Source organism: Heliangelus exortis, chromosome 1, assembly GCF_036169615.1.
Source record: "Heliangelus exortis chromosome 1, bHelExo1.hap1, whole genome shotgun sequence".
In the NCBI taxonomy this organism is placed as follows: Eukaryota; Metazoa; Chordata; class Aves; order Apodiformes; family Trochilidae; genus Heliangelus; species Heliangelus exortis.
The window spans coordinates 4113758-4135225 of record NC_092422.1 but is presented as its reverse complement, the minus strand read 5'-3'; the positions used below and the strand labels follow the sequence as shown (position 1 = coordinate 4135225).

The 21468-nt window shown below is 41.9% G+C and overlaps 1 protein-coding gene across 3 annotated transcripts in view; it reads left to right on the top strand.

The window, feature by feature from the left end:
- Nucleotides 1–21468, top strand: part of NARS2 (asparaginyl-tRNA synthetase 2, mitochondrial) — a 57673-nt gene that overhangs the window by 4251 nt on the left and 31954 nt on the right. For 2 of the 3 annotated variants that reach the window (XR_011722754.1, XM_071727429.1), the window contains exons 3-6: nucleotides 661–781; nucleotides 1451–1591; nucleotides 5289–5369; nucleotides 15265–15365. Coding sequence is in view for 2 of the 3 variants with exons in the window: in XM_071727429.1 (XP_071583530.1) it covers nucleotides 661–781; nucleotides 1451–1591; nucleotides 5289–5369; nucleotides 15265–15365 (444 nt within the window). In the remaining variant the exon portion in view is untranslated. Of the gene's footprint in view, nucleotides 1–660; nucleotides 782–1450; nucleotides 1592–5288; nucleotides 5370–15264; nucleotides 15366–21468 lie in introns of those variants that run through there. The other variant, XM_071727559.1, reaches the window with a different exon arrangement.

Genomic DNA, 21468 nt, shown 5'->3' with positions numbered 1-21468 from the left:
CCTTCTCTGGACACTCTTCAGCACCCCAATGTTCTTCTTTTAGTGGGGGGACCCAGAACTTAACAGAGGATTTGAGGTGCACACAACATAGAGGTGTCTGTTCCCCATGTTTCTCAAGGCCACTGGGATGTTTCAGGAACATCTGCATGTAACTTGGGTTTTTAATTTTTTATTTAATCTTCTATTTTTCTGTAAGCCTGGTCTGCCCTCACCAATAGGCAGATAATAAAATAATAAAACAATATTAATATAATAATATTAATATTAATATAATATTAATACTGATATAATTATAATATAATTAATATATATAATATAATTAATATAATATTAATTAATATTAATACAATTATATAATATTAATATAATAATATTAATAAAATAATAATAAAATAATATTTTTCTACTAATAAAAGCCTTTCTCTTTTCCCCTCATTTCTCTAACACTCCTACCTTGCACTGAAGTATTCTACAGCTTTGTGAATCTATTCACTATCCCATCTCTGTATTTAATCATTTTTCACTTCATCAATTAAGCCATATGGCTACAGCATATCTTGTGATCTGAAGTGGCCCAGCTGAATTAACATGAATCTCTCTTCCTGATGTATTTAACTTTGCTTCAGCAGTTACTTAGTTCTTTTTTTCTTGGTTTCTTAGAGACCTGACTTTTGGAAGTGCTGTGGAGGTGCAAGGCAAACTGGTCAAAAGTCCTCACAGGATGCAAAACATGGAGCTGAAAGCTGAAACCATCCATGTGGTGGGACCTTGTGATACTTTGGTATGTCACTGCAGTAGAGGCCCAGCTGGTGGGGAACTTCTTTGGAAATTAATTTCAAAAAATTTCAAAAAAATTTCAAAAGGTCCAAGTATCCAGCAAAGCAAGCTTCCAACTGTATGTTCTTTAAGTCTTGGGTGCTTCTGCAGGCTTTGGTTTGTCAGCAGTGTGCATAGTGTATGACAAAGGAGAAACTTAGAATCACTGTGGAAGCTTTCTGGGGGCAGAGCTGTTTCTATGTGGAAAGTGGGACACGTGCTGGCAGCTGGGTCTGCATTGGTCCCATCCTGTACCAGGTGGTTCACCTTGGATATGGTCAGTGGGAAACAGTGGGAGTGACTAAACACTCCAGACTGTGCAGGTAGAAAAACCATCTGTGGCACAGGCACATTTGGAACCAGCTTGTTGTTTCAGCAGGGTGTTAACAGCTGGATTTCAAAGAGCTTTAACATCCAGAAGGTAGAGTAGCATGGCCACTGCCTTCTCTTGTGTTCCTGGCTTTGGCTCAGCTGCAAGCATCAGAAATTCCACAAAATAACTGGCAAAAGGTGGGCAGAAACATCTAGTTCTCTGTAATGATTGAGTTTAAGTAGGCAAAGATGGTGCTCCACAGGTAGCCATAAAACTGTTTAGATTCTGTCTTCTCATCCTTTTGATTTTTTTTGTTTTTAGTCATTCCCCCTAAAGGTGAAGGAGAGGCACCCTCTGGAATACGTCCGGCAATTCCCTCACCTGCGCTGCAGAACCAACACCCTCAGCTCCCTCCTGAGAATCCGCAGTGAAGCCACTGCAGCCATCCACTCCTTCTTCCAGGTACTGCCTTCTGTACCTTCTGGGGTGTGAAACACTCCCCAGTTTGGCTTCACAGGAACACCTTAGGAGGGAGTGTGGTGTGATGACCACAGGGTATGGATTTTGGACACGGGCGTTTGCTTTCCAGGCCTGGGCCTGGCTGAAGCCTTGGCCAGACTGTTGTTTGTGATCAGGTTGACACATCTGTGGTCTTGTTAGTGTCTTTCCACACATTTCCTGCTAGTTATTTTATTCTTTTCACTACGTTGCAATATAATTGCTCAAGAGTGTGTGTGGTCTGTGGAACATGACATAATACAGAGTTGTTTAACCCACCCTCAGCAGTGACCTTACCCTCCCTGGACAGAAGCCTTCTCCCACATGGAAAGATCTGTGATGCAGGAAAGCCACCAGCAAACTGACTCAGAGCTTCATGTTATCCTTCCCAATTCTTAGCTGTCTCTTGACTGTGTTATGAGTCTGTGGATGCTGTTAGCTGAGGTTAGGAGACTCCTGTTTTGTTGCATTTCAGCCTGGTGGGGTGGGAGGAACCTGTGTTTTAGGAGTTTGTCACTTCTAAGCTGTGGGTGTGGTTCAGACTCTGTGCTGGCCCTGGTTCCAGATCTCGTGTAGAGACCATGCAATTCTTTACATGAGTGGTTAAAGACAGTTAGCAAGTCCTCTAGCTCCCCTCAGCCCTTTACTGGAAACCTGTTCATTCTAAACTGAAACATGTTTTGTTCCATAAATTGGATTTAGTTTGTGTGGAATTATATTCAGACCATTCTGAGTACAGAATTCATATGTGGTAATTACTGTGGCCCAAAGAACAGGTTGGAATTGTTCAGATTGAATTTCTGGTCCCAGTTAGCCTGGGATTTGTTGCTTGCAGTGGCAAGGGCAGTTTGTTAATGTTAAGAGTTACCTGTTATGGCATGGTATTTAGAAGATTAATTTTTTAGGAACCTGAAAATACTTTGTCAGGTAAAATTGCTGATGGTGTCAGCATTGTGCCAGTTCATGAGAACTGAGCTGTGGTGGGAATCAGTTTGCTGGTGTAGTGCCACTAGATGGCACTGCCTACAACAATTTGTGATTTCAAACTTCACAGAGGAGTCAGCTGAGACAAAAACCCATCCTATTCTGACAGAGGCTTTACTTCCTCAAATTAACTCCAACCAGAATCTGATGTATCTTCCTGTTTAAAAATGTTCAAGAACTGAGCAGAATTTAAAAAAATACAAAGTAGCATTAATTTAGCAGCAGCAGCCACATTAAAGTTGTTTCTACAGCTATAGGGAATATTTGGAATATATCTGGCCTGATATTTGCAAATAGTTATGTCACAACTCTCCTAGCACCAGGAATGTCTGTGGTTTGCTCCATGCCTGGTGGAAGGAAAGCAGTCTAAATAGCCACCCACATCATCCCAAGAATCTTGCCATTTCCAGCCTGACAGTGTCAGAACATAACTAGAAAGTAGAATGAGAATGTTTTCACTGTCCAAAGCTTTAAAGAGGTTATTGGTGAAAGAAAGTCAGTGGGGATTTTTGAATACACAGTTGAAATTACCTGGATTCCCTGTAACTTCAGAAACTTCTTTGGCCTGTTTATTTCCACCAGTGAATGATTGATGCCAGATGCCTTCAATTTGAAAGTTGAAGGCTAAAATGTCATCTTTAAATCTTCTCCTGAGTATTGTGGTCCATTTGGGATAGCAACGTTGTTCCATAGCAGAGTGAAATGGATCATAGGATCATAGAATCTGCCGAGTTGGAAGGGACCCATCAGGATTATCAAGTCCAACTCCTGTCCCTGTGTAGGGCAGCCCCAGAATCACACCATGTGCCTGAGAGCATCATCCAAACACTTCTTGAACTCAGGCTGGCTTGGATGCAACATGAATGGCAACCTTGACTTTGCATGTTGACTTTGGATGTACCACATTTGTCAAAGCCAGTAATGTCTTGAATGTCTTGAAGTCACATTACTAAGGGGGGACACATTAATAAGGGGGACTGTGCAAGAGGTTTTTATGGGCTCCTCATCTTGGATGCTAGTTTTCAGTCTGGTGCAGTTCACACTCCTTTCCAAAGAATCTGAGGGATCTTTTTATGATCTCTTATGAACTGTGCATCTTTCCTCATACAGGTTGCTGTAATTTGGGAAATATTCCAAAGTCTCTTCTTAGGGCTGGGAGATCAGCAGCTCTCTGAAGCAGCTTGTGGCAGCAGCCTGGATTTTCCTTTGCTAGGCTAAAACTTCCCTCCCTGGGCAAAGGAAGTAGCTGTGGCTCCAGAACATCTGTGTAGTAAATGGAGCTCCATAAGGAGCTCCTGCTGGGCACTTGGCAAGCTGTGGTCTCTGCATCTGTTATCAAGGTAGCCTAGAGCTGACTGCAGGGACTTTGCTCCCTTTTGGTCATGTTAGAGTACATCTACAAAATGCATTCATGTCCATATGAGCTCTTTGGTCCAAATTCAGTTTAGTTTCTTTGTCAGAATGGGCAGTATTTGCTGCTTCTTAGCTGTTTAGCTAGGTGGTGATGAAGACTATGACCTGTCATGAAAGATCAGGTTTTATTATTATTTATTATAATGAAGCTTTTAGAAACATCTGCTTTTTTAGGTGCTGTTTTGTTGGGGTTTTTTATTAGTGTGTTGTATAAATAGGCAGTGGGTTATGCAATGTCATTGCCTGTGTCATGGTAATGCTGGCACACCCTGATTTTATAGGGGTTCTCTTTGTGCCAGCCATTACAGTGATGCAAGAGAAAATCTATCCCTTGCTCACAGCTGAAATCAGATGGTTCCAGGTTCTTGTTTGCCTTGCCACACACAGGTGTCATCTCTCTACTCCACCAGTGAACTCTGTAGCAAGGCTGTTAAGAAGCTGAAAGTGTGGAGTTCCATTCCCAGTTTTGCCTCTAACATGATGTCTGTGATTGTCTGAGGTTTGCCTGATGTATCCATCTACTGAGAATTGGGTTGCAGGTGGTTCAAAAGCCTACAGCTGCACTGCAGAGAAACCCAGAGAACTGGGGCTTTTTTCACACAACTTTCCTGGTTTCAGAGGCCTCTGCTGGATCTATTACATTGCATTAAAACTGTTACATGAATGGGAAGTTCTCCAGGTACTAAGAACATAACCAAGCTGGGATATACACTGTCTCTTAAAAAAATCAGGAGCTGTGAGGTGGGACTGACATTTTCATAGTATTTGGGTGTTCTTAAGTCCTCTCTCCCATGCAATCTGTGATGTCTGTTGTCTAACACACCTGATCATTTCTCTTAGTGGAGAACACTGAGAGAATCCTCTGCCCAACCTCCAGCTTCCAAAAAGCTGGAAGAAGCTGAAATGTTGAGGCTGTAGCAGTGAATTTCATTGCAACTGCCCAGAAAAAATACCAAAAATCCAGGAGAAGACGAGAAGAAAGGAGAACGTGGTGCAAATGGGCAATTGTAAAAACCCACAGTCATGGCTTAAATCTCATTTCTTCATGGGACACGGAGGAAAAATTATAAGTAATAAACACTGATTTGTAAATCATGTCAGCATTTAGTTAGTCTGTGTAAGGCAGAAGTTGGCTAGAAGTGTTCACAGGCTGTCCTGGTTGGGGGCTAATAGCTGAGTTATGATGTGTGCTGGTTGATGTCATCCTTGAAGCTGTTGTTTGATGTCTTTAGCTTAGCTAACTTCAGTGCTCTGTCTGTTCCAGGATAATGGCTATGTGCATATTCATACCCCCATAATTACATCAAATGACTGTGAAGGTGCTGGGGAACTCTTTCAAATTGAGGTAAGTTCAGTTGCATAAAGTTTGTTTTGATTTTTGCTTGCAGAGCAATTTTGGAGTCATTGAAGGTTAGAGGAAATGTTTGTCTTTAAAAAATTTTTCCTTTATGTACTTCTGTGATTATTTTTTAATATAGCAGTGCTTTGCTTCAACTACTAATTTAGGCAGAATTAAACAGATGCATTACTTTTTTCTTTTTCATTGCTGTTTTGTGCATTAATCAGCACTTTTTGTACTGATGAGGTTTTTTTCTATCCCTGGTGCTGTGGAAAAGTTTACAAAGAACAACAGAGGGAAGTGGAACATCTTGGTAAACAGAATCTTTAAAGAAAGATGTGATCATAAGAGCCCAAGAGAAGGGATGGGACATTTAATACAGCCTACTCTAGGCAAAATATGTCTTAGCTTTGAAATGAAGAATGCAGTTCACCCTTCACTCCTTTAAAGAAAGTCAGCAATGCCTAAAACTTTTTTTCACTTTGTATATATTTCTCCCTACAAACTACTCCTGTGGCATGTCAGAATTTTCCCCCAGTGTTGCCAAGTCTCCCCATCCACCCACCTGATGACTGCCAGTCTATCATTATATCAAGTATTTCACATCTTGGGTCAAAACCTCCAGTAAAACATCTCTAAATCCACTCAGATCTTCCCCACAGATTTCTCATTATTCCTAACTCCCACATTTACAAATCATAAGAAACTCCATCTGCCTTTTATACTTTCTATATTTGAAATCCACTCTTCTGTCTCAAACAATTACACCCATTGCCACTTATGCCTGTTTGCTGGTGAATCATATGTAAGTAAAAGAAAAATGGTTGAGGTAGCAGTTACTTGCTGCAGGATCACATCTTCCACTAATGACAAAAAGCCTCTGCTTACTGGTCCTTCAGGATCTCAGGGTCTAACCTGTGCTACTGGTGATTCCCTTCCAAACCAGTACATGTAGCTCAGATTTCTGCTTGATGGGACAATCAAGTTGATTAGCTAAACTACATTGTTCCTGCTTAATGGAGATCCCTTAATGCTACCAAAGGTTCATTCCAGGCTGTTGCATGCAAATTGAGATGTGAAAACAAGTGACACTTAATGATGAGAATATTATACAGTTTGCAGCTGTAGAGTTTGTTACGTCTTTGGTACAAATTGTATCCACTTGAAAGCTGTAGAGGATGCAGGACTACAGCGTAGGTGGCTGGTGGTGACAGAAGCACTGATGCAAATGTTGATTGAGGTGCTAAAGTGTGAGTTTGAAACTTGTGTAAAGTGAATCTTAACTAAATGCTCAGTTCAAGGCAAATCCCTTGCTCCCTCTGCAGTATGATGGCTTAGGTGTAATTAACACCTGTTGGAAAAATGTCGTGGTAGCTCTGCCTGGTAGGTGTGGAGGAAGGGCCAGGTTAGATGCCATGAAATGGCCTTTGCCTCAGAGGAGGGGCTTAAGAAACCCACTTGCTGGCAGAAGTGGAAGATTGTCCCTGATTTCCTGTTTCTCCTTTGAGCACCACTTTGTTGTCTGGCCTAATTTAGGACTTGCTTTTGTTTCTGCAAACCTCTGTTCAGAATGGGTCTCGGGTAGCAGAGATCTCAGACCACTTCCTAATCCCCCTGTGACCACTCTACTGGAGCAGTGACACTGGTTTTTGACAGTAGGAATCTTGGGAAGGTTTAGTCTTCCTTGGGCCTTGCATGTGAGGCTGTCAGACACAAAAATAAGGGTGACATAAGGGTGCCAGGCATAAAAATAAGGATGTGGTATTTGCAGCAAACCCAGAAATCTCTCTGCTTTTAATCAAACCAAGCATCAACACATTCCATACGTGCTGTATTCAGTCACTTTTAAACTAGCCCTTAACTCACTGCTTGCACAGACCAAGGGAGAAAATCAATTCCAGTTTCTCTTACATTTGAGCCAAGAATTATGGAGATGGGGATCTGTGAAAGCAGCCTGCAAATTAGATTCCTGAATGTAAAAAATGTTTAAATCCTGTACTTAAAAGTTTTAAGACCTATCTCCAATTGCAACCAGCACGTAAATTGGTGTCCTATTGCTCCTGAATTCATAGCAGTAGCCATATCCCTGCTGTTACCAGTTTGTTTTTTCTGGGGTTTTGTGGGATATTTTAGCTTCCTTGGGTGGTGTATAGAAGTGATACTTTCACTGGCTTCAGTGTCCTGCTGCAGGGGGAGTAAGTTGAAAACTGGTTGAATAGCCTTTAGGATCCAAGTGGAGGTTGCTTTTACACCCACTGTGAACCATTGAGTTTTAAGAGCTGTCTTCTCCTGACTGGCACAGTTTTAATCCTCTGACTAATGTCTTCTGGCTGCTCAGGCCCCTGTGTTCTTTAGAAACTGTGGAAAGTAAAAAGAGTAGGAATCACTTTCACACAAGACTTGATGACACTGGGAAAAAATATCTGGAGTTAGAAGGAAGATGTTTTTGAGGGCAAATGATCTTTGATTCCTAGACCTCTTAATCCCATAGGATTTTTTGTTTGTTTATATGTTCAGCTTCCTCATTATCTTTGTTTAGTTTTAGATGTACTGATGAGTCTGGGCATTGCTTTGGTTGGGATGTTACCATACCAGGACTTGGGATGGGGGAAAATCCCATCCCTTTCTGTGGAGGAGATTTAAAAAAATAAATAAATTGCAAGATGTTGAGAGTTCAGGAGAAATTTTTTCTCTTGGGACTTTCTACACCTTAAAAGTATAGGTTTGAGGAGAAACTGCCAGAAGTGTGGCAACATCTAGGCAGGCCCTAGCCCACATGGAGAATATCAGCAACACCAGCTGGTGCATTTCTGCACCTTTGATGGTGTCTGCCTTTGGTGGAACCCTGGAGGGGGAAGCCTCTTGCTTGTGTTCCCTTTTTAAAAGTGAACTTACTGAAAACACTGAAAGGGCTTCAGATATTGAAAGCTGGGGTTTAGTAGAATGCAAAGTAGGATGAGGTAGTTATTGAAGTAAGCAGAACTCAGATTAGCAATATGAGATGGTGCTTTTTACTTTAATTTAATCTGAGAATAGTTCCTCTACTGGTGCTCTCAGTAAAAAAGGACCCTGATCCTTTTTAATTTTTTTTTTTTTTTATTTATTCTGAAGTCTGAAATTCTTAGCAGCTTTTGGTTGCTGAACCTTTAGTTCCAAGAACCTTCACCCAATCCCCTTCTGGGCTTCTTCTTAGGGAAATGTGCCTTTCTTTTGTCTTTGTGACCTGTGTATCTGGTCCCTGCTATTTTCAGTAGCCTCCCACTCTGTCTTCAGTGCTGAAGACTCCCTGCTTTCTGGGTCTTTTGCTCTGTTTCCACTTTGCTACCTGAAAAATGTCCTTGTTTGACTGTCCTCAGCTGCTGCAGGGAAGGTGCAGGCTCCTCTGTGCTCTGGAGGAGTCTTTCTGGCCCAGGACACTATGAGGAGGCCCTGGGCAGCTGCTTTCCCTGCTGCCCAGCTGCAGCCTTTAAAAAAAAACCTCAGCATACAATGAGTTATAAAGCACAAAACCTGTATTGGCATTCACAGCTCTTCAGAGAGTGTTTTGCATTGCCTGTAGCCTTGTTCCTTCCTGGGGATCATGTCCCAAGTGTATGGAGAGCTGCATTCCACCTGTTGGCTCCAGCAGAGCTGCAGTGTTCTAGGTGTGCTCTGTATCAGGTTTGCCTCTTCCCACACACATAGATCACTGCACCTCCACATTGTTGGACTGAACATGGGGTCTGGATGAGGTTAGTTCATTATTTTTATTCATATATAGAAGAGCAAGGAGGCTGTGAAGGGATTCAAGCACAGGTCCTATGAGGAAGGGCTGAGGGAGCGTGGGAGTGTTCAGTCTGGAGAAGAGGCTCAGGGGAGACCTCATCACTCTCTACAATTCCCTGAAAGGAGGTTGGAGCCAGGGGGGGGGTTGGTCTCTTCTCCCAGTAGCTACCAGTAAGACAAGAGGGAATGGACTTAAGCTCTGAGAGGGGAGATTTAGCTTAGATACTAGGAAAAAATTCTTTCCAGAGAGGGTGATCAGACATTGGAAAGGGCTGCCCAGGAAGGAGGTGGATTCTCCATCCCTGGAGGTTTTTAAGAAGAGACTGAATGTGGCACTGAGTGCCATGGGCTGGGAACCACAGTGGTAGTAGATTAAGGCTTGGACTTGATGATCTTAGAGCTCCTTTCCAACCCAGATGATTCTGTGATAATGGAATAAGATAATGGAAAGGAATGGGAGGTTGCACAGTTGCTGTGTTGTCAGGAAATCTGTACGTGTGCCTGACTGCTGCTGCTAAGTGTCACACTCCCCTTCAGAACCTTCAGCAGCTCTCCAGTGAATCTGAGCAGTATTTATGCTGTGTGTCCCTTGGTGTGCTCTGTAGAGAGGTCCTTGAAACCTGAATTGTGAAATCCTGAGTAGAAAGATGATCTCAGAAGTCCTTTCCAACCCAGATGATTCTTTGATTTGAAAGGATGCTTTCTCAAATGTAAACCCTAAGAACCTTCCAGATGTTCTTTTTATCTAAAATATGTTCAGGAGTGCTATGGTGGTGTTTTTTGGTTTGGGTTTTTTTTGTTGTTTGTTTTTTTTTTTTGCCACCTGCTGGAGGGAATGAATGTAAAAGTTTCTGGATCCCCCAAAGATCCAGTTCACAGCTGTGGCACAAGGAATTACATGCCTGTGGCTGAACATACAGCAACTTACTCCTACCATTCTTTCAGTACTGCTGGAAAATAGCCTTGGCAGCACCAAGGGTTCTTCTGGGAGAATCACAGGTAACTGAACAAGTCTTAGAGTCTGCCAGGTCCTTTCCCTTTCTGAGATGTGTCAGGGTCTAGGAGTCAATGAGTTTCTGAAGACTGGGTCTTCAGAGATGTGCTCTGCAGGCATCAGGGTCAGCTGAAACTGAGCTGAGGGAGGGTTTGCTCTTGTATTTCCCAGCTCTCCCAGTTTCTGCTCATTTCTACGTGGTTCATCTCTGCCTGTAATTCCATTTATGAGATGTTTGTCTCAGCAGAACCAGCTGCTGTTGCCCAGTGTAAGTCCAGTTGATCCGAATTAGGACTGGAATTGCAAGGAGGACTTCTTGGAAGTTATTAATTTTGCTGTAATTGTCTAAGAAGGAAAACCCAGTCATCTTTATAATGGGACATCACAGAGGGCAGGTCCAGATTAAAGACATGGTGCTGTGGGCCTGGGCTAGAGCTCCAGCAGTGACTTCTCTGAGCTTTTCAAGTTGTCTCTGATCCCTTCCTGTATTTGGCTTGCACAGAGTGAAAGACGGAATCAAACAGTTTATACTCTTCTGAAGCTAATTGCCTCAAGTAGAAGTTAATACAAGGCTGACATCAAAGGGAATAATTTTAAATTAAATCATTAGACATTTGAGGAGATGGAGAACAAAACAGGCACTAAATCCAGTTGTTCTTGAATTTAGAATGAGAATAAAAAGCCTTTGATGTTAACGTCAAATCCTAGTACGTTTGTAGCGTGTTTACTCTGAGACACAAAGATGTTTCATACAGATTCCCCTTCCCTCTTTGCCCCTTGTAATTTGGGTAGTTTTTGACTAGGGAATGGAAAGCACTTGAAAGCAAGCACATTATTCCCCCCATGTCTTTTATCAAGTAAGTATTTTGGGGTTGGGAAGTGGGAGAAAAGTCCATCCAATGGAAACCATAATGTTGTTGCTTCGTTTAACCAAGCACAGACATGAAAAACAGTCTCATCCTGTGTCAGTAGTGAAGGGGATAGCATCACCTACTACTTAATATTTGTTTTCTAGCAGTGACTGTGTTGTTAATAATAAAGAAGCAAGCTTGATCTAAAAGGCTGAGCTTAAGTCTGGGGCACCTGCACTTGAAAATGTTGGCCTGATCCTGTGTTTGAATGTGTAAAGTGGAGGAACCACCTCCAGTGGATTCGTTGCTATTTTTACATGTGAAATTTGGAGTTGCTAATTATGGGCTACCTCCTTGCTGAAGGGATCCCTTCTGAGGGAAAGTGGAGGCATTTAGTTTTCCCTGTGTGGCAAGTGGATTGACTTTTGCAGCTCACACTACCTGTTCATCAAGCTTTGTGTCTCAAAATGAGGCAGAGGAAGTGGGCAGCTGTGAAGAGGCAAGGGAGGGGGTTGTAAAATTTTATTTAAATATCACCGTGTTCACTCTTAACCTTCTTTTGGAAGCCATCCAGGAGCTGCTTGCAATGCAGACACACACCTCAGGATCTCTCAGTGGCCTCTCAAACTGGCTGCAGGTTTTTATAAGCCCAGTTGAGATGTAGACTTTCTCACACTCTTTCTCCAGTCACTTACTCTTGTGTCTATTTTCTCTTTGCCTCCCTGAGATTACATCTGATTTGGAGAATGAAAAAGGACACTCATTATAAATAAACCAAGCACCAGCTTCTGGAGACAGCTGTATCCTGTTTGTGGATTTGGGGGGAAGTGTTGAGATTTCACATCTGATTTCTTCTGTCCTTTTCCTGCTTCCAGTCTGTCTCTTTCTTGTTGTTTAGAAGTTGCATCCTACAGGATTAGGTGGGATTTTTCACTGGTTGAACAAGGACTGTGAGTGAACTAAGCTTGCAGTAGGTGAAACTGGAGTGGTACATGGCTCTTCTCATTACTGTTCTGGCCATGTCCATGGTATGTGAATGTTTGTATGTTTATTAATGTCTGTATTGTTTTTGAGCAAATACTCTGGGTTTATTTGAAGAAAACAATAGGAGCCTGCTTCTACATCCTTGGGTGTTGTTGCTTGTTTTCTTTTTAGAACTGCAAAAGCCATGAAAGAAAGGAAGCAGTCCTGGGGTTGGAGCCACAAGTTGTCATATTTCCATTGATCTCAGTGAAGCAAGGCAAACTGGCTCTTTTCTTAAGGGTGATGCTGTGAAGAGATAAAACTCCTGTGATCTGAGGTCTTTGTCAGTCTCTGTTTTATCTTTGTGATGAGCAGCAGAGCTTTTTGAGAACAAAAGCAACACCTTCCAACTCATTGAGAAATATGGCAGGTTGTGGAGTATCAAAGGCTGGCAAAGAAGCCTCAGCCTGGCAACCTCCCTGTGACAGCAAGCTGGGGAGCAGGGTGACTGGAGGCAGTGGCATGCTTAGCTGAGCTAGCAGGACTTAGGTGCTAACTCCTAGGAACTACACTTCGAAAAGTGGGTTTTTCAAACATAGAAGAATTTATTTGGAAATCAATGTAGATCAGCCAGACCTCAGGTTAGCTTCAAGGTGTCTTTCTGTCTTTCTTCTGAACCTTTGACTCCTCCAGTGCTTAGATATGACATTGAGATATAGAAAATGCTGAAACAAGAAGTCTCATTTGTCTTCATGGGTTTTTTTTTAAAGTCACAGAATTGTGACCTCTGGATGTCACCCAATCCATCTCACTGTGCTCTAACAAGGTCAACCAGAGCAAGTTGTCCAGGACTGTGTCCTGATGAGTTTTCAGTATGTCCCCAGATGGAAACTTCACAGCCTCTCTAGGTAACTTCTTCTAGTATTTGACCACCCTTATAGGTTAAAAAAAAAAAAAAAAAGTTTATTTTTCTTTTCATGTGAATTTTGTGTCTTTTTAAAAATCTGTTCCCATGGCCTCTTGTCTTAGTGAGCACTACTGGGATGAGTTTGGTTGTTTCTTCTCCATTCCCTTCCATCAGGTCTTTATATATCTGGATAATATCCTCTCAGCTTTCCCTCACCCAGACCAAACTGTCTCAGCTTCTCCTCTGAAAGATTCTCCAGACCTTTAATCATCTTTGTGGCCCTTTACTGGAATCCTTTCAGCATATCCATGTCTTCCTTGTACCTTGGAAGCAATCCCTTCACCCAGTGATCCTGGTGAGTCAGCAGTGCTGTGAGAGGAGGGATTCCTTCCCTTGACCTGCTGGCAGTTCAGCAGCTCAGGGGGTTGGTGACTTGGTTTGCAGTGAGAGCTCCTTGCTGTCTTATGGTCAGCTTGGTTTCAACCAGAGAAATGGTGAAGCACAGTCCTGATGCTCAAATGATTTTCAAAGTGCTGCTCACAGAGGTCTTCTAAGTTTTAGCTCTGTGCCTGTAAATTCTAAAACAAAAATATATCATCACTTGAATGGGACTTTTTTCAGTCCTTTTTATAATGAAAACTGAACTTATTTTCTATTTTCTGTATTTTCTATATTTTACTGTATTTTCTATTATTTGTATTTGTTTATGCTTAAATGGTAGCCTGGAAAAATATGCAAAAGCTGAAATGAAATGTAGTTTATTTTTCAGTGCCTATATAATATATAAGCTGTGATGTTTCTAACTCCATGTTATTTTGGTTCTGATTTTTTTGAAGTCTAAATAACAAGTCTTAAGAGGCTATTCCTTTGGGCTTTTTTTTTTTTCTGATTTATTGATGGACTTATTTCAGTGGAAACAAATTCATTTGCCCATGAAAAGGAAATAACACTGGTTTTAAGTCTTTGCTAAAAGTCACTGAACCTGACATGGAAAATACTCCTTCATTTTCTCAGCAGACTTGAAATTGAATTTTGGAGGCAGTACTGTGTGAAGCTTCAAACTTTGAAATGATGGAGATTCTTCTCTTCCCTCTCACTGTTCATCTTGGTAGGAAGGAGTGAAAAATCAATACTTATATTTGGAGACTGGGTTGATAGGCTGGCATCTTTCATATGTTGCTTGGCAAAATGTTCTTCAACAGGTGTTTTGGAGGGATTTTAATTTTGTAAGTCTGCACTTCCTAAAAATGTGAGATGTGTTTTCCTGCTGCTCCCAAACTCCTGGGTAGACCCAGCCCTTGGGTTATATATGTGTTACTATCCCAGGGAGAAAAAAAAGAGCCTACACTACTACTCTTGTTCTCAGACTTGCTTGTAAAATGGTAAATGTGTCCTCCCTAACATAATTCTTTATATTTTGTAGCCTCCTTCCTTTCTAAATTGTAATTCCTAATTCAGCTCATAGATGTTCAAGGTGTGTAGTGATAATCTAAGGGATAACTGTTTAGATCAGACATTAGGAAGAAATTCTTTAATGTGAGGGTGGTGAGGCACTGACCCAGGCTGCTCAGAGAAGCTGTGGCTGCCCCATCCCTGGCAGTGTCTCAGCCCAGGTTGGATGGGGTTTGGGGAAACCTGGGCTGGTGGGAGGTCTCCCTGCCCCTTCCAACCCAAACTATTCTGGGATTTTAGGTTTAAATGCAGAAGTTACAAAATTCTTAGACTAAAATGTAGAGCTCCTCACATACCCATAAACAAAAGAAAGAGCTGAGAAGTGAGGAGTCTCATATTATTAGCTTAGTATGAACTCTGTGCTGCCCTAAGAAGTTTTGGGCAAACAGTCCAGTCCTGTGGGGTTGTGGCACCTTCACAAGTTACTTCCTGCTCAGCTGAACTGATAGAACTTATTGCTGGTGATCCATTTAATAATCCCTGTTAGTTTGAGAAATGCCTGAAAGAAACATGTATCCTTCCCCTGTGCTGATGTATCCAAGCTTTATCCCTGCTGGAGGTAGGTGCTAACAGTTCACAGACTTGTCCTGCAAGTTGTTGTGATACCACCTGTGTCCTCAGAAGTCACTGGAAGCAAAGGTGGGAGCTGTGAGGTTTCCCACTTATTTTTCACTGCACCAAGATGTTGTTTGCATCTGACCCCTAGAAAGAGAAGTGCCCAGGAATGCTTTCTCTTGTGGGGTTTCTCTTCATGTTTTTTTCTTGAATAGGTTTTAGAGCCAATTCACAGTCTGAGCAAAGTTGGGGAATGTTGTATTATGACTTATCACACTGTTAGGTTCAACCTCAGCAGTGTTTGGGTTGAATCTCACAGATTTCTCAGGAGATAAAAAGGGAAAATAAGCCAGGAGCTTTGCTTCTTATTCAAACACCAGCAGTCTGACTTCTTGCTCATTTTTTGAATTACAGACATCAAATGAGGCAAAGGAATCTGAAGAAAAGACCCATTTCTTTAATGTTCCTGCCTTCCTGACAGTTTCTGGCCAGCTCCACTTGGAAGTGATGGCAGGGTGAGCAGAACAAGAAGTTTTTGGCTTTATCTACAAGATCTTCTCAGTTGGTAATTTTGCCCTAATGGTATCAATTATGTATCTGCCCCATGTGTGCCAGAAATTAATTGAGCAGCAGGGACTGGATGATAGTGTGAGAGGCCAGGCTAGGCAGGGGAAAACTAGACTCCCTTTGAATTTTGGTCTTTGATATTCCTTTAAATACTTGGAATCTCCTGCTTGCTGTGAATTGGGAATATTGGATAGAAATATAATCCTAATGGGAATGACTGTAGGACTGTTGCTAATAATTGTAGCACCTTAAGTGTCTTTTGTTGTTGTTGTCATCTGGCATGTCTCAGAAAAAAGAATAATTTCATTTTATTTATCACATGCCTTTCCTCTTTTCTCTTTTTTTTCTCAATCTTCATTTTTTCTCTTTCCTTTAGTCTTCCTGTTGTGTTTCTTCCTTCTGCCAGTTCTCCCTTCTCCTGTTTTAAGGCTTTTACACTTGATGTTTTGTTCATTCTGGCCACTAAAGTGATCACAATCAATTAGTTAATACTGAATTTGATTTAAAAATATATATATCCTTAAGCTTTTAATGTTAATATTCCACTGAGATTGTTAGGGGTGACATTTTCAGTCTGTCTGGGAGACAGTTCCCTTTAATTAGGGAGTTTGGTCCTCATCTACACTGAATTTTCCCTGTAAATTAACTTAATGAGTACATTAAATGGATGGAGTCAAATCAGCACAATCCCATATTTGAAGGCACAGGTTTTGGAGCACTTACAGTGTGGGTTCTTCTCAGATTTGGTACTTCAGCCAAATCACTGCCAGCCTGTCAGAGAACAAATCTCAGGCAGGTAACACTGTAGATGTTCAAGGAGGCTTCATCATGCACTTGTAGTGACTTTAAAATCTCTTTTTAAAGATATTTTACATATGGAGGTTCTAACATGTATTTCTAGTAGCCTTCAGTATTTGGTCTCCATGCCTCATATCAAATGTTAAACCAAATAATAAATGTTTTTTTCTTTAATCACTGCTGCACAGATTAAATATATATTAATACAAAGGTATTAAGTTTGATTCTATAAATTTACTGCTGGTAAATAACTGCAGTGTAATTGCTCAAAGGGCAAATTTTGCTTAAAACCTACACATGTCCTCAAAAGCCTGTTTTCTGCCTGGTTTGTTCTCTCTGAGAGAAAATGTCTCTTCTCAGACCACCTAGATGGCTGTGGGCTGCTGAAATGCTCAAGCTGAAGGTTCCTGATGGACAGGATGTTTCTCATGTGGTGCCCTGGCTGCTGGGACAGAAGCTCAGGTCACTTGGCAGCCAAAAGCTGATGCGTCATCACAAGCATTAGCTGGGAAAGTTAATGAGGAAAAGGTTTGTTTAACTGTAGGGGTGGTGGAGTTTTTGCCTCCCCAAGAGAAGATGGGATGACTTTCATTTGTACACATGAGATTTAATTGACTGTGATGCGATGTGACCTTTATTGAAAGACATAATTTCCCCAAATCAAATAAGTCCAAAGGAAAAAGTATGGATTGTAATGATTAACTTGAAATACAATCTCACTCTCTTACATCAGGCTGTTCCCTTTAAATAGTACACAGCCTGCTCTGGGATTGAACAGAAGACTAAAGTGGGCAGATGTAGAACGTGTCTGCTGGATATTTTTTTCCACTGATATCACTCAGGTGCACCCTGCTCTCTTAGGATGGGTATAAAAATCAGTGCTTGTCAGCCTGCAGTACATGGCATTACAGCTTCATGCTCCTCTTTTACAGGAGCACGTTGTTCTTATGGGCATTTTAAATGGATCCAGTGCCATCTAAATTTAGATAAGCTCTGTTTATTTATAATGGGCCATAGCTGTTCTGTGAACCTGCTCTTTTTGTTTTATTTAAGCACACTGAGTTCTTGAGGCCTACAGCTCAAGTGGTATTGAGTCCCTGCAGTCTTCAAAAATAGATCCAGCTCTTCTAGATGCAGAAGCAGTGTAGTGATGGATCATGGCATTAACCCTCTATGCACTGTGAAACCCTTTAGATGCTGTGAGGGTTTTATCTGTGGTTGTCAAGTTGGATCCTGCTCTGTGAATGAGACTTCTACATGGTCAAAGAAAGTAAATGCATATTAGTAACCAGAGCTGCTTGGCAAATGGATGTATTCTGATGATGCTTTCAGAGTAGTAAAAAGTGGGAGTCCTATTCCCCCCAAAACAGAAATGTTCTGGTCTTCCTAATAAACAAAGTGACCAAAGCAGTAAAGATTTATGTGTTTTGGTTTTGATCCTATGAAATTTACCCTGCTTCTACCTTCTGTTTTAGCCAGACTGAATTTTTCCTGTCCAGAAAAGGAACTATTCTTCAAAAATTCCCTTTAGGTTGAATACAGTGTTGACTTGCTGTAGCCATAAGGCTCTCAGAAACAACTGGTTCCTGAGAATTAGTGGGAGGAGACCATGTTAGAAATGCTGGAGAGACCCTTTCCTGTCCAGTCTTAACTCATATCCTGTTGTGACTTGCTGTGGGACATGGGAATGCAGAGGCAGAGCCTACAGAAGTGTGTTAGAAACCAGGGCTAGAGCAGGACAGGTATGACAGACAGGGAGGAATTTGTCCATGGGGTTTATGTAATAGGGAACAGAAAGTCAGCAGGGCTTTTCATGTCTGTTTGGGGTTAGCTTTTTAGCTCTGCAGAGCTCATGAGCAACCTCCAAGCTGTGGTTGGAAAAGGCTGGGCAGGGGAGGTATGGAGAAGACATACCAGATGTGTCTGGAACCAAGTCATCTACTGTCCTTGCTGAGAGTTCTGCAGCCCACACATTATCTGAGTATCCATGTGTTGTCTGGGGCTCCATTTTACAGCAGGGCTGCTTGGTGCTATTCCTAATAACAGGAGAGGTCAGCAAGTTGTTTGGATTTGTGAGTTTTAATCCTCTGTCATGAGGAAAAATGGGAAGAGAAGCTTTCCTGCATTTATTGACTCTTTTTGCTGTGTATGCTTGTTATTGAAGGCAAGGTCAGAGAAGTTCATTTTGTCTCTGCCCATGCAGGGGGGTTGGAAACCAGATGATCTTTAAGGTCCCTTCCAACCCAAACCATTCTATGATTCTGTGTTTCTCTGACATAATCACCCCAGTTGGCACAACTTCTCATTTCATTGTACTTCATCTTTGCAGTGACAGCATCGAGGTTGTCTGCTCAGAGTGTCTGAATCATTGTCAGCTGCTGTAAATCTTCAGGCTTTTTAAGGTCTCCAGAAAAGTCTTTATTCAGTAGCACAGATTTCCCTTTTAGTCTTCTCGGTCTCAGATGAGTCAATAGCCAACGTATGTGGTAGCAGTTTATAGGACTGTGAGTGTCCTGATAACTGGCTTTTATGTCACTGGTTTGCTCTGAAGTCCTTTGGCATTTTCTAGCCCCTTGATCCTCTGGTGAAGATAAAAACCCTCTCTGGGGACCTGAACTAGTCTGGAGGGTCTGTGACAGCTAAAGATGATTCAGATGCATACTGGAGACAGCCAAATGTACTGTTGCCAAGAAGTACAGCTCACTGGCTGTATTTACTCGTTCTTTTTTTCTCCTTTTACCCATCTGCACTTCCCAGAAGCTCTACCTGCTCCTCTCCTTCAGCCCTTCTTGCTAATAGTGACACCATTGTTCTGCATTGATTTTCTTTGTGCCATGTTTCATCCCAGGCACAGGCAGTCCTGCCTTTTGCATCATGACCACAACTAAAACTGCTCTTCTAAAAGCTCCGGTGGCTGTCCTCTCCCTAAATCACAGATTAAATTCTACCCTCATTCCTTTCCCTGCCTACCTCTGTTCCTTTTTTCTTGCCAGGCCTTCAGGTTTCTTCTCTCTTGCTTGTGTTTTCTTGAAGCTCCAGGACAACCTTACAGCAGCCTGCTAGGACCTCTGAGGAGGTTATTAAAAAAAAGCAAGTCCACTCTTTGCAGTGGTGAATAGGACAAGAGACAATGGAGATAAGTTTAAAACAGACAAATTTTAAGTGTGAGGGGGTGGGAGGGGGGCAAAGAAAATCACTAAGAAATCAGTCAAGCATTGGAAAAGATTCCTGAGAGAGACCATGCAGTCTTCATCCTTGCAGGTTCTCAAGAGCAAGCTAGATAAAGCCTTGAGCAATCTGACCTTCTAGCTGGCCTGCTTTGAGCAGAACACTGGACCAGCAACCTCCTGATGTCCCTTCCAGCCTAAATTATTCCATCCAAAGTTTATTCTTGGCTTCATTCTCATTTTCCTCTCCACCAGTCTCGCCCACAAGACTATCTTGGTGATTTATCTCTCTAGTTCACTTTCAGTTAAACATCTCCAGAATCTGCATTTTGCTTCCTACTTAAAATCTCAGCATCTGCCAGTTAATGTCTAGCTATCAAACTTGGTTTAGTTGAAGCATAATTAATCCCACTCCATTCCTCTCAAGCATATCCCCTGATTTCTAAGCCATCATGGATTTTGCCATTTTTTTTTCCTATTTCCAGATATTCTTTGCAATCCTGCAGTTGCTTTTCCTGGTTTCAGAGGGGCTCTGAAAAATCTCAGTCATGCAACCATTTTAGGTGGGTCTGCCTGAGTTTGTAGAGAACAAAACACAGTGGATTTCCTGTAGGTTTTGGAAGACACTGAAGTCACACTGATCTCTCTTAAAATGCCAGGACTTCACTGCTTTTCAAAGCATGGAAGAGATGGAGAGAGAGAGCTCTCATTTTGGGTTGGTGTTCAAGAAAACACTACAGAGCCAAGGAGAGATGTGTTTGAGGCTGCTTTCTATAAAAGAGGCTTCATTTTCAGCAGCCTGGCAAACACAGCCCTAAAATTTGATTCCAAAATGACTTGCTAATGATGTAACAGATTGCATTGTCTTCATGCAAATATTTGCTCTACATTCTACAATTTTAAATACTTTTGAATGCAGCTGCAGGGATGATGGTCAGTTGTATAACATTCCTGTTGCTAAGAATTAACAAAAATAAGTGTAATTATTTATCTTGGATGTCTGAATAAAAAAAAACTCTTGACATTTCTTGCACAACATTTGTTTGAGTCTGACTCACAACGCAGACTCTTATAATTAGCACACTAACTTTCGTTAATTAGGCTGACACTTAATTGGAGCTATAAAAAGCAACTGTGACATGTCTGTTTTTAATCAATTACTGCATGCTTCAGTCTGGTTCATGACTGCTGCAGTGATTGTTAATGACTTTGTGTTACTGGGAGCCTCAATACCTGATTTCCAAAGGTACAATAGTGAGTGTTGAGCTGCTTGGAGCTTTGCAATGAATATACTGTTGGTCCTTTCTCCCACTTCACTTTTTTGGGAGAGGAAGCAGGTAATTGCCTTTCTGGAAGCATGGTGAGTGTACTGAGAGTAGCTGCAGTTCAAGCATGACCCTGGAATCCCTGTGTAAGGGGCTAAATGCAGTTCAAGCACTGTCTTGGTCTGTGTGGTCTTTATCTCCTGACTAAAAATTGAGTATAGGTGGCAGCAGAACAGACTTTATGCTCCTCTGGTGAAAGGTGTGATCAGCTGAAATTCTTGGTCTTCCTTTTACAAGCAAGCAAAGATAAACTATTCTGTTTCTGTCTTTAATCTAGTGCACAAACCCTTTTCCTTCTCTGACTCTCTTGTCACCCCAGTTCAAAGCAGCAGCAGGATCCATGTCAGAAGATCCCAGCATCCAAGCTGCAGCTTCAGCTTCATGTGTGCACCCAGACAAAACTCTGATTGCTGCAGGGGGTTGAGGAACTGGCTTTGTGAGTTCCAACCCTCTGCCCACATGTTCCCCTGTACCATAGTAGCCACATTCATGGTGGCTTCTGTGAACTTTTTTTATTTGGTGAGTGAGGCAAGCAGAAAGCCTGGGGGCAGTCTGGCTCAGCTGACCATCAGTGGCTTACACTGCCATGGCTTACTTGAAAGAGAAAGGGATCTTAGGGTCCTGGTGAGTGAACAGCATACTGCACTGGCAAAGAAAGCCAACAGGATGCTGGGTTGCATTAGTAAGGGCATCACCAGCAGAGATAAAGTAGTCATTATCCCACTCGGTGCTTTTCAGGCCACACTTTTAACACTGTGTTC